Consider the following 16,181-nt stretch of genomic DNA (forward strand, 5'->3'; position numbering starts at 1 on the left):
CGTCTTGTTCCAAAAGTAAAGTCTGTGTGGAGGAAAGTCATCTTTTTATATAATGTAGTTGGGGATAATATTCCAAAGTGAAGACGGACCATTAAGCCAGTTGATTTTAAATGTGTTATTTAAGGCACTAAATTCTAAAAAGTCCAATCCCCTCTGTTTTATTTGATTTATCAGTACTGATTTTCTAATAAACTTTTTATTTTTATTTTTCCCAAACAAAATTATTTAACATGCTGTCAACATTTTTTAATAGTCCTTGATCAACCTCCAAGGAAAGAGCTGCCTTCTCTAAGAGAGAAGCCTTCATCTTTATACAGCACAATTCTTCCTCTTATTGATAAGTCTCTCTGCAGCAAGAACTGAGTTTGTTTTGAGGTTTCATTATTAAAGGATCGAAATTTATTTTACATCTTGAGATCTGGTCGTTATTACTTATGATTCCTAAATAAGTAACTTGATCTTTCACATGATTGTTACAAATATAGAGAACCATACAGCTTTAAACAGAGATTAACTCATACTTGTTATTATTTAAATAGAGACCAGCTTTAGAGAAGGAATCAATCAGTTTTAAAGCTAAAAGGATTTGAGAGGCATCACTCAAAAACAAATTCATCCAGCTGCTTAGCCACAACATGTTTGGATGTGTAATGTGGTGCTTCCAGTGAGTCTTGTTTTCCTTTTGCACTTTGCTTCCTCGTTCCCTCCTCAAAGATAGTTTTATTTTCTTACACCCATAATTATATTAACATGGCAAAGCTGGGTGTTTTTTTATTTAATTTGTGGTAATGCAAGATCATTTTCCCGCTTTGAATCCATATAAAGACTTGAATTAATATGAATTTATAACTTTTTTCTTGTATAGTCAGAATAGAAGATCATTACAATGTCATTTTAGTTTCCCCTGAAGGCCAAACTGTCTGTCAGCAGACAATGAGTCAATGTTCGGTTTTGAGTGTTGTTTATGCAGAAACAGATCACCTTGGTTAACATGTTAACATGCACTTAGACAGAGTATGACTAAAAGGTTACATAAAACAATATCTGTTACATTGATTTTATTTTATTTATTTTTTTTGCTCAGAATCAAATACAGTGACATTTTACTATTTCATCCATATTTACTATTTCAGCATGTTTTACACTAAACAATACTTTTGTTGGGAACTATATATAGATTTTAGCTTGATAAAAATGTATTTTTGTAAGTCAGACTAGGGAATGTTGCGACTGACCTAACTGCCATTATATGATGATTAAGATGATTAAGTTTAGCCGTTATGCTTTCTCCAATGGTAAGAGATGTAGACCCTCTTATCTCCCTATAATATACAATCTGCACAAGCTCTGATGACAACACAGTTGTTCCACGATTGGCCGGATACACCACATGACAACGTTTGTGCTACACTGCACGATTTTTGGCTGTCCCAGACGAAAGATTGTCATTGTGAAACAATCGTGGCGATTTCTGTGATTGTGGCGCTTAATGTTGTACAGTGAGAGAGGTTCAAAGACGGCCATTTTCCTGGTCCTGAGACCAAAGATAGCCTATGATCATGTCAGAAATTCAGCATGATCAACATGTTTGCTGCTACGACCTACGTCTACTGACCAGCCAATGAAAATGTGACATGAAATCAACTCAACATGGCGCTAAAACCTAAAACGGCTTACCTCAATCTCCTTTCTCTTCTTCTTTCGCCGTGGGCCGTGGCACACATAAAAACTACAACTGCCAAAGTGTGATTCAACATGGTGTTTTTCTTAACTAGCCGATGACGTTTTATTCTTCTATAGAAACCTGCATCGTAGCTCACGAGTCAACAGGTGTCATCATCGTACAGTCTACATGCATGTCGTACCCAAGTTTATTAGATCCATGTTGCACAGTGTGATAAAGTAATAATCTTATAGGATTGCTAAAATCGTGTAGTGTATCCAGGGCTTTAGTCAAATATTGCATTTATTTCACTTCAGCTGTGATAAAGTATGCAAACGCAGCGCGAGCGTCACTACGGGAAGCAGAAAGTGTCCGACTTCATGTATCCGTTTTCAGCTCCTCCCCACCTGCACACTGCTACTCTCACCGATCGGTTGCATCCAGCCGCAGCTGATGTCGAACACACTAATGGTTGTTTTATTCATGTCATTTCTTTGTTCTGTTTTCTGATTGGGTCATTGTCTTGATTGTTCACAGGTGTCCCTTGTTTGTCTAAATAGCCCTCATGTTTCATTGTTCTCTTGACCAGCTTTGTTCCCTGTAACCATTGTTGGTATTTCTTGTTTATTTCATGCCTTGTTTGTCACACCAAGCCAAGTCTTTGTTTTGTTTATGTTTATGTTATAATAAATTGCACCAGGGTTCTCACTACACTCACCTCCAGTGGACTTTTGTTACAATTTGAGACTGTAGCTTTGATGGCACATGCGTCATATCTCTGTTCACATAACTGCATGTGTGCACCCCCCTGTGAGAAACACTATTAAAAGGATGTCTTGGAGTATTTGCATAGCTTGTCCAAATCCTGACTGACTCGCTTAACTGATTGCATGAATCTGTTAGCACTGTGCTCATAACCTTTCATTCGATGCTAACATGATGCAGTTTGTTCATCACTCCCTTCTCTAAAGCACTTTTCCAGCTGATATTATTCAGATTACATCGTATTTTCTGTCAGCCTGTCAGAGTGAGAGTAAAGAGGACTGCTATGCATGTGTACATCTTATGCACATGCAAATTTAGAGAATTCACAAACTGGCACGTGTTGTCTGAGTTATGAGCAAAGTGTCTCCTGAGCTGTGTAAACAAAATGACATTCAGCAGAGTGATTACCCTTACGAAAAAGAAGTTTACTTCAAGTTCATTTTATCAAGTATACTTAAGTAATGTTAAAGTATATTTTTTAAGTATACTTTATGCAGTAAGTATACTAGTATCAATGTACTAGTAGTAAACTTGTAAGTGTACTATTTTAATACCGCTTGGGACTAAATTGGCCCAACTGAAGTATACGTTTAAGTGTACTATAAGTGTAACAGTAGTAAACTTTAAGTACACAACTAGTTCACAGTTTCGTTTCTCATTTGTACTGCATCTGTACTACAAGTGAACTTATAAGTATACTAGTAGTTTACTATTTTAATACTAGTAGTACATTTTAGTATATAAATTGAAATATACTATCAGTAAACTACTAGTTTAGTGTACTTGTAAGTATACTTGTAAGTTTTCTTTAAGTAAACATAACATCACACTTATAGTTTACTTTTTATATATTATTTGTGGCAATTTAAGTATACTACTATGTTCCTATTTGGGTATTATATTTTATACTTGAAATACCTTTAACTGTACTTGAACTCTTTCTATTTTAAAAACATTTTATTCTATCTTCATGAATCCTTTTTTATTAACACTCAAATGTGGGTAACATTTTAAATAAAAAGCTGAGAAAATTGCATTTTTGTCAAAGACTACGTCCGTGTGGGATTCAGAAAGATGATCAAACACAGGTAGAGTAGATCGAGTCCATAAACACCCCCAAAGCTTCATAGTCCTCATAGTCCACAAAACGTTTGGCCGTTTTTATTTACATGCTGTTTAATGTTTGATGATCACTTTATTTTATATTTGCATGAGTAATCTTCTATTGCTTGTTTCAGCTTCTTCTTTTCCTGCGTTTTGATCTGGAGATTCTGTACTCTTTCAGAAGATGTAAAACAGCGCCCCCTACCATTATATAGCCTGAAAATTCAATCAATGGTGAGGAAAGAGGGAAGTAAATTCCTATGTACACTACCAGTGGACTAGCCTACACAAAAATTCAGATACTCAGAATTAGGAATTTATCTGTTTCTTTATAAATCAATATTTTCCGAACATTGTACTTTTATATTATACTTTTACAAATATACTTTTAAGTATATCTCGATCAAAGACTGAGTCCAAGTATAGGCCAAATATACTTAGACTTTTCTGTCAGTATAAGTCAAGTATACTTAAGTGCAATTTTAAGTATATTTCTCAGAAGTACATAAAGGATATTTCTGAGAAGTAGACTGAAAGTATACTTTCTTGTTTTTAGTCTAAAAGAAGTATGCTAATAGCACACTTGAATAAACTTCTTTTTCGTAAGGGTAAGATTAAATAACTCAGAGAATTAAACACCACTGCATTTTGCAATGCTGTTTAAAGATGACTCAGTCAGTCTTTTGACAGATCACACGTAGTATCATATAACACTGAAGTTGTATGGAATGTACCCCAAAAGTCAAGTCCAACAGGTTTCTGATTTGTGATGAGTGCACAACTTGATTTAACAGACACACACTCACTCACTAACTCACTCACTCACTCACTTACGCTAATGTAGCTGCAACAGTTTGTTTTTTACTGTCTGAATGGCTGATCTGTACAAAAGTGACAGTTGTGGTATGGACAACAGCAGAAGATCATTGAGACAACCTGGTAAGTCTGTTGATATGTTTTTTTTAAAAATTATTTCATGCTGTAAGGCAACCCTGCATCGGTCCAAAAACGGAGTCCGACACCCCCGGGCGAAGGTTAACGCGTGTATGCCTTTTCAGCGCCTCTGAATGTTCACGTAATTTCACTCGTTTAATCTGACTCCAATTTCAAATGATTATTACTCTTAGGTTGTGTTTCCAATTAGAAATTAATCATTTGTTATGTATTAATTTAGATATTCGATTATTCTGATTACCTTATAGCTTCAATTATTTCGTTCACTGCAGTCCCGGTATCGCTTTAGAAGAGTTACTTCGGCCGATTTGAGCACTCTTCCCGGACACAAACTCGTCAGTCTGACCTTAAACATTGGATGCAGGGTAAATATCTACCTTTAAGTCGGTCGCGCTCTGCTTACTCGTAACAAAAAGCATAGTTTTTATATATTTACGAAAACTGCAACTTATTTAAGGCAGTGATTGTCAGAAATCGAAATGGACTTAATTGACGTGCCCTATGCTCCATCTATTAAACCTTTCGTATGAACAATCCTGAACACAGATTTGAGGTAATACCTTCGCTTTGATCTACTAGAAATAATGGATTAAGAATAATACAGAATCAACCAAATATAACATTTTATTTGTCAAGTAAAAATATATCATGCCAATTACATTACAATTAGACAATTAAAGCCAATTCAGAAATGTTAAATGCATAACATCGATTACTCAAAGAAATGCATATATACACATGGATGGGTGAGTGTCCTCAGACATTCACCCATCCCTGTGGGGGCTACAGATGATCCCCCATGACTGCTTTGCTCTTTACCTTTTATACCAGAACCAGAACAAAAGGATCGTAAATGTTTATTACACCAACACCTGTTTTGGGGGAGAGGAGAAGAGACACCACCCAAAAAGAGGACAGAATTTTCCTTAATTTTCCATCTTCTTCATAATTCTAGTGACTGCTATGAAATTGAGACCGTTTTACCAATCGCACTGAGACAAATTAAATGATACCAAACATGAAAAGGGAAAACCAATAGATACACAAGTTACATTATATGTTTTGAATAACTTTCAGTGACTTGAGGCAGGGGGAAGGAGAGTTTGTGTGTGTGGTGTGTGTGGTGTGTGTGTGTGTGGGGGGGGGGGGGAGGCGTTGTCCTTTTGGAGTGGGGGCAAGGCGTTGCCCCTTGCTATTCTTTTAAGATCTTCTCTCCAGATACGCTTTATTGCTTTATTGCAGGATGCTTGATCTCAGTTTTCGTTTAGCAGGAAAATCAAGCCTTACAATGCATTATTTAGGTGCATATAAAAGGCATGTAGATTCAAATACAAATAATAGATTAAACAATGTTGTATATGTTTCAATAAAATGTTTTTGTAAAACAACATTGCTTTAAATATTTTAAATATTTTTTTTTAACAGATGAAGATCTGTCAGAAAGTCCAGCACCATTCCATAGAATAGGAAGCATACGGCAACCTCCATACAGTAAGTTCTATATTTAATAAAAATGTGTGTAGAACAAGATTTTCAAGATATTAAATGAACTGATGTTTCTCTTTTTTTAAAAACTGTGAAGACTTTAACATGCACTTAATTATTCTATGGAACTTATTTTACTATCTTGGAATATAATGATTACCTTATTTCTTTTATTTCCTTCTCCCACCCCAGAATTGAATAAACGTTTCTTTTTATGAGGCTGTCAGCATTTAAGATGATTATCTGTTAGCACAAAACTTGTCCATGTAATTTCAGTTTCAGAAAAGCTGAGAGTAGTGCTGCTGGGGTCACACGCAGATGCAAAAGCCTCCTGTGGAAACATGATTCTGCGACAACAGGCCTTTTCAGAGTCACCATCCTCCCTGCATTTGTTTGAGGAGCGTGAAGGGATGGTTTGGAAGAGAAGTTTGGTGGTCATCAACACTCCTGACCTGCTTGGTCCTGCTCTCTCTCTAGAAAAACAAAATGTGAAGAGATTGTTCCATCTGTCTTGCTCTGGACCTCATACCCTACTGCTGGTCCTCAAGCCTGGAACATATACAGACTTAAAGAAAGAAGCTCTTAAGCACAACATTAACATCATTTTTGGTGAAGGGGCATCTGAATATATGATTGTTGTCTTCATGCATGGAGACCAGGAGTATATGAGTGGTAAAGACTTTACTGACTTTGAATCAGTAAAGTCTCTATCACAGACCAGCAGACTTCCACCCCATCATCTACAGAGGAAAGGAAAAAAATCACAGGTGAAGAAACTTCTGAAGAGCATCGAGATGATGGTGATAGAAAATGGTGGCCACCAGCAGTTGTGTAGTGGTAAGTTACACCCTTGATACTGCAATCAATGACATTTAAGAAATGTTCACACTAAGAATGAAAACTATATTAGCATCCACACCAAAGCATGATAGCCTTTTGTTTATTATAAGCGCTTTAGAGTAAATTGCCACTTAAATCCTCAAGCTTTTTAAAGTTGGGTGGATTCTTGCTGTCAATATTTTTATAATTTATCAGCTGGAATTTTTTTCTACAGAAAGTGATTTCAGTCATATTGTTAGGAAGAGATAGGAAGGATATCTTTATCTGGTTGCTGACATTTGTGGGGCTCCTATAAGAACCTCAGCTTATTAAAGTCTTCCTACTTGAAGGATGTCTATTTTTGTCCACCTCTGGGTCTAAGCTGAGCAGCCTATATAAGACAGGGGTGTACTCTGTTTCAGGCATGGGAAGTCTTCAAAGATGATGTTGAGATGGTCTGTGGTAATATGTTGTACAGTGATAGAGTTCAAAGATGGCCTTTGTCACAGTCTTACGACCAAAGATAGACTGCGATAATTATTTGACTATGTCAGAAATCCAGCATGATCATCTCACAGTGGGTTTGCTGCTACAACCTATGTCTACTGTCCAGCCAATCCCTGACCATCCCTGATTTTCGCATCAGGGAAGTAGCAAACCTTTCGATGCCGTTTATGACAATCCTGATGACTCTTTTATTCTGAAATTCAAGGGTCTCCTGATCTTCCAGATGAATGGTTTCTCGTTGGGGTAGGGAAGGGTGTCCGATTCTTATAACTTTTATTTCTCATCAGTTCTCCCTGGTGGGATGACACTGAGGTGAAAAGGACCTGCTGAAAGTGAAGAGTATTCAGCAGGAGCTTGTCTGGGCAAGATGGCTGTCTGTCCCTGGTTTGTCTAGGTATAATGTTTCAGAAGTGAAGCTTGGAACTGATGAGGTATCTTTGACTGTCTTGTAATTGACGTCATGAAGAATTAGTATTCTTACAGTAGGAACAATAGCCTTTGCTTTTCGATTAATTCTCTGTTGAAGTGTTTAAATGGAGGAGAGGCGGTGCTTGTTGAGGGATATATTTTCATAAATATTCATCTATTTATGAAACTGCAGATACACAAACCAAAGCACAAACAAAAAACAAAGCAACGTTTTGAATATCATTCATGATCACTTTCAGTATTCCATTCGGCTCACATTAATATTAAACATTTGTCAAGGAACACTCATGTACATGATGTAAAGGTAAAACTTCTGTCTGTACCCCTTGACACATTTGCTCACTGTTTTTCTATTATTCTTGTGCTTCGACTTGTTTACTAAACTGAACAGCCAATCACAGTTCTCTCTCTCGCCCAACGGGCTGACGCCCATTCTACAGGCTGAAACACAAATGTATTTTTAACTCTTTCCCCTCCAGATTTTTTTAATAAAGTTGCCAGCCACCACCAGCATTTTTGGTCATTTTTACTACATTTTCTACAAATTGATTGCAAGCTTTAGGTAAACTGAAGGAAGCAGCTTGATTCTAGGGGACTGGGAAGGATTGTGCCCCAGGAAGGCAGTGGTATGATGTTGACTTTGAAGGAAATCATCAGTCGTCATCAGTCAATCTGTCATCACAGTAGAAATTAATGAGGAATTTGAGTTTGTGCCATCTTTGTGCTTTCTAGAATCCTGTTCTTGTCTATGCTCATACCTGTTTCAGGGTAGTCAAATGCCAAAAACGTCATCCTTCCTACTTTGACCATTTTAAGTGGATTATGGAGGTTAACAGCTTACTAGTGATTACCACACAGCACAGCCCTCTCTAAAGCATGTACAGTGTCACTGTAGCAAATCACCTCCGACTTGAAGGATCACTTCCCAACAATCAGTTATTGGTTCCAAAATAAGGCAGGCAAAATATCTGAGTAATACAAGATGTAGTCAATCTTAGTAGAAAATTCAGGAACCCAGGGAAACAGGGTATGGCCTAATGATTAGAGAGATGAGCTTGTAACCCAAAGGTTGCCGGTTCGAGTTTCAGTATCGGCAGGAATGGCTGTGTTTACACATGGCATTAATATGCGATCACCGTGATCCGATCAAGCAGATCAGATCATTAGCTAATCAAGACACAGCACGTTTATATTTGATCACATAAAGTGGCCTCTGTACCTGGATAACTGATTGGAATACTGTTTCCCACACAATATTTAAATTAGGCATGTTTGAAAGGCAGCCGCTTCAAATGGCCTCATATAAAAATCTTTCACTTTAGCCTCTATCAATGCAGTGCAAACAGCATGGAATTTTTGTGATTTATTCCATAAAAGTACAATCGATCACAAATAGAGAGCTTAATCTACCAATTTAAGTTTCCCAACATTAATCTTGTATGGTGAAAAAAAAAATATTTCGATGGATTTCATGATTGAAAGGAGGGCGCAAGCATTTGTATTGCTTGTGTAATGTAACGGCAGAATCCGAACACTTTATAATAAAGAAATAAAAGAGCATCACATTAAAAAGCATTAATTAGAACTAAACAAGGGTAGGCGATACAAGGTAAGAGTAAAGACGATACAAATTAAACAATGAATCTCCTATTGCTTTTACTCACTACTTTACTTTCCGATGCAATCTCCAGTCTTAGATCAAATTATTTTTTTAAAATGAAAAAATACTTCCAGAGTTGAAAAATAACTGGGTTGATTATGTTAAACAAGTCACATCATCCAGTTTTAAAGTTAAGTTAAGCGTGCAATTTTAGAAATAAACTGAAACAATAAAAACATACGCGATTGCCTCGTTTAGATAATGTTGCACAGTTAAAATGAAAAATGACACACGCGGTTTCATGTAAGTCTAAATAAACTTTTTTAATGATAGACGTTTATTGTAAAGTTCAAGGAATTTTAATTTCTTGTCAAAACTGCGTCTGTCCATTTTCTGACAGCCACGCGGAAAGACTGGGCGGGGATTTAAATGACGTTGCCCTCTGAATGTAGATACGATGGCTGTATTGCGTTTATATTACACTGAGAACCGATCACAATGCGTCCTCGACTACCTCTAGATACAGGTCGCATGTTAATGCCAAGTGTAAACGCAGCCAATGATTGAGGTGCCCTTGAGCAAGGCACCTAACCCCCATTGCACCCTGGGCACTAGTCAAGTCAAGTCAAGTCAAATTTATTTATATAGCGCTTTTACAATTGGTAATTGTTTCAAAGCAGCTTTACATATTAGAAGCACAGAAAAAAGGGAAGTGGTTAAAAATAAGCTGTACAAACAAGCGTGATAATATGTAACATATACAAGATGGTGCTACATTAAGCCAATGTCGGCTGACTTCCAGGGTGGAAAAAACCCCCTAGGAGAAAACCCAGCGTGGGAAAAAAGTCCTAGGAGGGAAAAAACCCCTTGGAAGATATATATAATATATGTAAATGGATATTAGAGGTGCCGCTCCCGCAATGGTTCTATTCCACACGCACCCGCTCCCGCCTAAAATTCACTCTGTGTTCACCCGCTATCCACATATAGTGATTTTCTTTCCGACCCCACTAAAGATTGTTTCCAGAATCTCGTGTTTAAACTTCCTGTAAGACTTGATTTTCCTGCTTAGACAAAAACTGACATCAAGTGCCCTGCAATAAAGCAATAAAACTCATCTGTAGAGAAGATTTCAAAGGAATAGCATAGGACAACACGTTGAATAAAACATCAGGATAAAGGATACCCCCCCCCCCCCCCACCCACCCACACACACACACACAGTGCTTTCAGGTGATGGCGATTTAGCGGTAATCAGGGAACCGGCTTTACTGAAGAAATGCACATGACAATCGCATGCGATATATCGGTCAGCCCTAGTTTAGACTGTCGCCTACTTTAGACTTAGGTTATTACTCTACAATGACCAAACATGTTGAATTTACTGAGGGCATTTTGTACAGTTACAGTCATGGTGTGGCTAATTTCATAGATTTAGAATGATTGAGGTTTTGGAAACTTATTGAGGTTTTGGAAAATTATTTTACAGAATTATTTATGTTACCAAAATGTTTGTTTAGATGATTGTACTGAGAATATTTGTGTTTGTGATTTGACAGCCCCATTTAGCACAGAGAAGAGCTTGGAGTGTGTGAGGATCGTCCTGATTGGAAAAACTGGAGTGGGAAAGAGTGCAACCGGAAACAACATCCTGGGACGCGACGTGTTTCAATCAAAGGCCGGCATGAAATCTGTTACCAAGATGTGCCAAAGAGAGACCGGAGAGGTCTGTGGACGACCTGTGACTGTGGTGGACACACCAGGACTCTTCTACACAAGTCTCAGTAATGAGGATGTCCACAAGGAGATCATGAGATGCATTGAACTGTCAACTCCAGGACCACATGTGTTTCTGCTGGTCATCGCTGTCGGCCCGGTCACACAAGAAGAGAGAGAAACACTTCAGCTCATCAAGATGACCTTCGGACAGAAAGCAGATGCCTACACTATGGTGCTGTTCACACGAGGAGACAATCTCACAGATCAAAGTATTGAAGATTACATTAAAGAAGGAGATCCACATGTCCAACAACTGATAAATGACTGTGGAGGAAGATATCATGTGTTCAATAATAAACAGAAAGATCTTGCTCAGGTCGTGAGTCTGTTAAAGAAGATTGATAAGATGATGAATAATAATAACTCCAGTTTCTATAATGACAAAATGTTTCATGAGGCTGAGAGAGCATTTATACTCATGCAGATCTGTAGAAAGATGGAGGAGGAGAGCAGACGAGAGAGGGAGGGACTTAAAACCAAATATGAGTCTGAAATCAAAGACATGAAAGAGCAATTAGAGCAGAAAAAAGCAAAAGTTAGAGAATGTCTGCCCTTGGAAAGTGAGAACAAACTGATCAGAAAAATGACAGAGAACAGAGGCGCAGGAGATCCCGAACAAATGCAAGATCAATGTGAATCTAATGTTGAGGGAACGAAGATGGATAAAGGGGAAAATCAGATTTCAGAAACAACAGACCTGGACATAGAGAGAACAGAAACAGAAAGAGAATCTGATAAAGATCGTACTGAAATAGGCAAAAAGAAAAAGAATAGAAGGAAGACATGGAAAACAAAAGAAACAGCAAATAAAGAGAAAAGACAAAATAGACACACAGTTACAGGTGAACATATCAGCAAAGATTTACCGAAAATATGTGAAGATGAGAGAAACGCGGAGAAGGAACGTCTGCTTCAACACTATAAGGAAATAGAAGAATGCCGACAAAAGATGGACGAGGCCATGAGGAGGTTAAAAGAGACGACTGAAATGTATGCTGTAGAAGTCAAGAATTTTAAAGCAAAAAATGCTCAGAAATTTGACAACTGGGAGAAAAACCATAGGAAACCCTGTGTGCTTCAATAACGGTCAAATACATTTGGTAAACATACGGTGAATTCGTTGTTGAAACCTGATACCACAATTGTTTACATTTATATTTCCTTATCAATCTACACATCAATCTACACTCAGTACACCATAATTACAAAGTAAAAACAGAATTTTTAGAAATGTCTGTAAATTAATAAAAAAAAAAAAAAAAACTGAAATATCACATTTACATAAGTATTCAGAGCCTTTGCAACAACACTTGATATTTATCTCAAGTGCCTCTCATTTCTATTGAATTTGGAACTAAAAATTATTCAGACACTTTGACCTGACCATGTTTTGATTATGTGTTATCTGACATAAATAAGATTATTATTTTCGGACACATGCAGTTTTACTCTGAGATCTTGTCATATTTTATTACCATCTTTTAAACTATAGTGAATAAACTGTATTAATGAATGAAATGTTCAAGGTGTCTGAATACATTTTGGTTTGACTGTATGTAAATGTAATATCTCAGTTTTTTATTTTTAATAAATTTACAAACATTTCTAAAATTATATTTTCACTTCATCATTATAGGGGTAAATTACTTTTCCAATGAAAATGTTGCAGATGTTTTTGTGTAATGACATACATAGCCCCGAAAGTCATTTAATACAGCATTTACAATCTAGATAAATCAAAACATCTTTTAAATTATAATATTAAGCCAAGTCTATAAGCAAAGAGTGTTAACAGAAATCATAAGTTTGTGGGTTTGTTTTATCTTCATTTACTGCATGGCTCTGGTGTGCTCTCGCTTCACCAGCACGAGTAGCACCTGTCTTCCACACAGAGCTTTCCAAGGGATTCGATATGCCTGAATGAAGAGAACATGGTGTTAATTGAGAATGTTTTGTTTATGGATCAAAAGAAATAAGAAATGAATGTACTAATATCCTACTTTAAGTGAAATGATTGTTAATAATTGTAAATTATTGAGTAAATTTTTTGTTTTAATGTCTGTGAATAAATTTCTTATTTTAAAAACTGTAGATTGTGTTGAAGTCATTGTTATTTGGTGCTGAAGAAATGTACAATCTGGGTACCCCATAATCATATCATAATCATACATATTAATAGACAAATTTAATATTATTTATGATGGTTGATGTGCTCAGATGATTTTTTATTAAAAACAAAAGCTAGAAACAAGATACAGTTTTTACAATACTAATTTTAGGTATCCATACGGATCCAGTTTCCATACCTCTTATACTATACTGGGTCGTGGGTGTGCTGGATGATTACTGACATAAGTGGGATAGTCATATTGGAGTAAAGAGGTTAGAAGAATGTTATAATAATGTTTTAGTTATTATTTAATTTTAGCAAACATTGCTTGTTGGAGTCCATATGCATTTGAAACCCAATAGAGTACTCGTATCCTCAATCCATCCAGAAACAATGATGAACCCTGCAAATGGTCCCAAAGACTGCTCCAAATCTTGATCTGTAGCACAACAAAGACACAGTATCCTAAAAATTTCATTATCCAATTGCTTCATCTCAGAGCATGTTTTTCGCTCACACAAATGAACAATGTTAAAACACTATTAACTTTAATAAAAGAAATGTAGGTAAAAAGTCTTCTGGTGTACTTTCTGTTCAGTCTCTCAACTACGAAAGCAAAAAAACTTCCGAGGTATCAGTTCTTGCAGAGAAACATGTGAACAATGAAAAATGAAGCTTTACTTTGTTTCCAATCATGTGAATGCTTCACTTTGTGTGTTGGAATGCTTGAGACCAGACTGCTAGTCTCTGGGTTTATGGAAGTTCAAGCAAACAGTATAACAATCATTGAATTTAGTCTGAATGCAATGATACAATGTCCTGTTAGTGTATATATTTTCATATTTTAAAACAGTAAGACTGACAGTGTTGAGTGATATAATAATGATTAGTTTTCTGTTGATAAAAGTGTTCAAACAGCTGCTAACCTGTCTATTAAAACATAAAGTGTTTTGTCTGTAATGTGGTGCTTCCAGAGAGTCTTGTTTTTTTTTTTTTTTTTTTTTTTTTGCACTTTGCTTCCTTGTTCCTTCCAAATCTGTTACATAAATAAGCAGAGAATAAGTCAATTTTCAGTTTCGGGTGCTGTAGGAACAGAACTTTGGCTAAAGTTCTTCCAAAGTTATAAACAAATGTTCTTCCAGTAATGTTAATAGACTGTTTTCTGGTCTTCAATAATGTTCTCAAAAGGTTAGCACAAAAATATTATACATTGTTGTAGAATTTTTTTATTAATGTCCTCAGAATGTTGAGAGAAAACATTCTTAGAACAACATTTTTGGAACATATTTTAAACCAGGGTTCCTCAAATCTAGTCTGGAGGGCCACAGTCCTGTAGAGTTTAGTTCCTGACCTAATAAAACACACAAGAACAAGATAATCAAGGTCTTCGGAGTTACAGGCTTAAGCTAAACTCTGCAGGACAGTGGCCCTCCTGGAATTGAGAAACCCTGCTTTAAACATTTAAGAATGACAACTATCCTCAAGGTTATGTGAGCTGTTTTAAAAGAACATCCTTGGAATGTGGGAAAGTTTCATAGCCTGTCCCATAGTTATTGTCCCAGACTTTTGATCGAGAAAAAGTTTGATTTTTTTAAAATCACAGCTTCATCAGAATGGTATGAAACTTGGTGACTTTTATGGCATTTGGAATGTGAAACACACAAAAAAGAGGACATTATTCGAGCATGCTAAGTGGTCAAAAAAAAAACAAAAAAAAATAGTCACACTTGTGGTCTTTTGTCAAAAATGACAGACCATGGGAAACAAATGGGAAATTGACAAAAACACAGAGAACAAATACATAAATACAAATCAGCCACAATGCTGAAACAGTACACAGCATTAAAGAGATGACACTCTAAAAAAATCAAGAGTGTGATACTCACATACAGACGCACACACACAGATATCTGTGACCTCTGCAACAATGCTAATTGTTATGTAGAGTTAAGTTAGTATGTAGTTAGTATAGTTATAGTAGTTAGTATATAGTTATATAGTAGGCCACATAAAATAAATATAGTTAGAATAGTATTTATAATACTTATTTTATTTTATTATTTATCTTTTTCACTTACTGTTTGATCATTATTATATGCTTTCTGTTATATTAGCTTGTTCATTTCACGCGTTCATCGAAAAATGTTTACATAAAGTGTTATGATTGAATGAATTGCATTTTTTTTAAATAAAATTCTGAAATATAAATAAAAATAAAATACTTCCCTTTGTTCTCTTTCTAACACAATGTTCAGGTTTGACTGTAATCATAATATAAAATTAAGACTTCTAAGCACTATATCTAACAAAAATATCTAAAACTTGACAAAAAGTGGTCTTTGAGATTGTTTAAACATATCTTGTGGATTTGTACCACAATAATTCTAGGTTCAGAATTCTTCTTTCATTTTGTTGACATACTAGAGTCAATGGTTTTTACAGATGGTACATTTGAGAAAATGACTTTTAAAGATATACTGTATATTGTAATCTACAGACTCAAATAGATAGAGTGCAATAAACACTTTTTGATGTTCCAGTAGTCTGGAAGAATAAAAAAAATTCCAGGCTGGTCCTCTCAGCACACATTCATAAAATTTTACAGTTTGAATGTTCTTGCCAGTCCGGTCTCTCACATGATGTTGTCTCATGGGTGTCTCTCACATCCTTAAATCATCCTTGTCAACAACACAAGCTCAAGTGCATTCTCAAGACTGAGAATGTCCCATCTTACAGTTACAGTTAAGTAACCCGAGACGTTTCTCTTGTTTCTAAAATAAGGGTTTTACCAATGAAAAGTCTAAATATATGTACCCCCCCCCCTTTTTTTTTTTTTTTTTTTTTTTTTTTTACTCAAATTAATACACAGAAATCACTCAAGTATACTGAAATTAACAATTCACTTAAATATACAAGAATCAAGCTTCAGGGATTTTCAAAATTTGAAAAAACAAACAAACAACAGC

General features: G+C 35.9%; 1 protein-coding gene across 1 annotated transcript; it reads left to right on the forward strand.

Moving 5' to 3' along the window:
• The first annotated feature begins 4,347 nt into the window (after positions 1-4,347).
• LOC125260913 (GTPase IMAP family member 8-like) lies at positions 4,348-13,635 on the forward strand. The gene is made up of 4 exons (XM_048179417.1): positions 4,348-4,471; positions 5,912-5,977; positions 6,248-6,808; positions 10,886-13,635. The coding sequence occupies exons 1-4, from the start codon at positions 4,405-4,407 to the stop codon at positions 12,187-12,189; spliced, it is 1,998 nt and encodes a 665-aa protein (XP_048035374.1). The 5' UTR covers positions 4,348-4,404; the 3' UTR covers positions 12,190-13,635.
• Positions 13,636-16,181: the final 2,546 nt, after the last annotated feature.

Source organism: Megalobrama amblycephala, unplaced genomic scaffold (genome assembly GCF_018812025.1).
Source record: "Megalobrama amblycephala isolate DHTTF-2021 unplaced genomic scaffold, ASM1881202v1 scaffold199, whole genome shotgun sequence".
Taxonomy (NCBI): Eukaryota; Metazoa; Chordata; class Actinopteri; order Cypriniformes; family Xenocyprididae; genus Megalobrama; species Megalobrama amblycephala.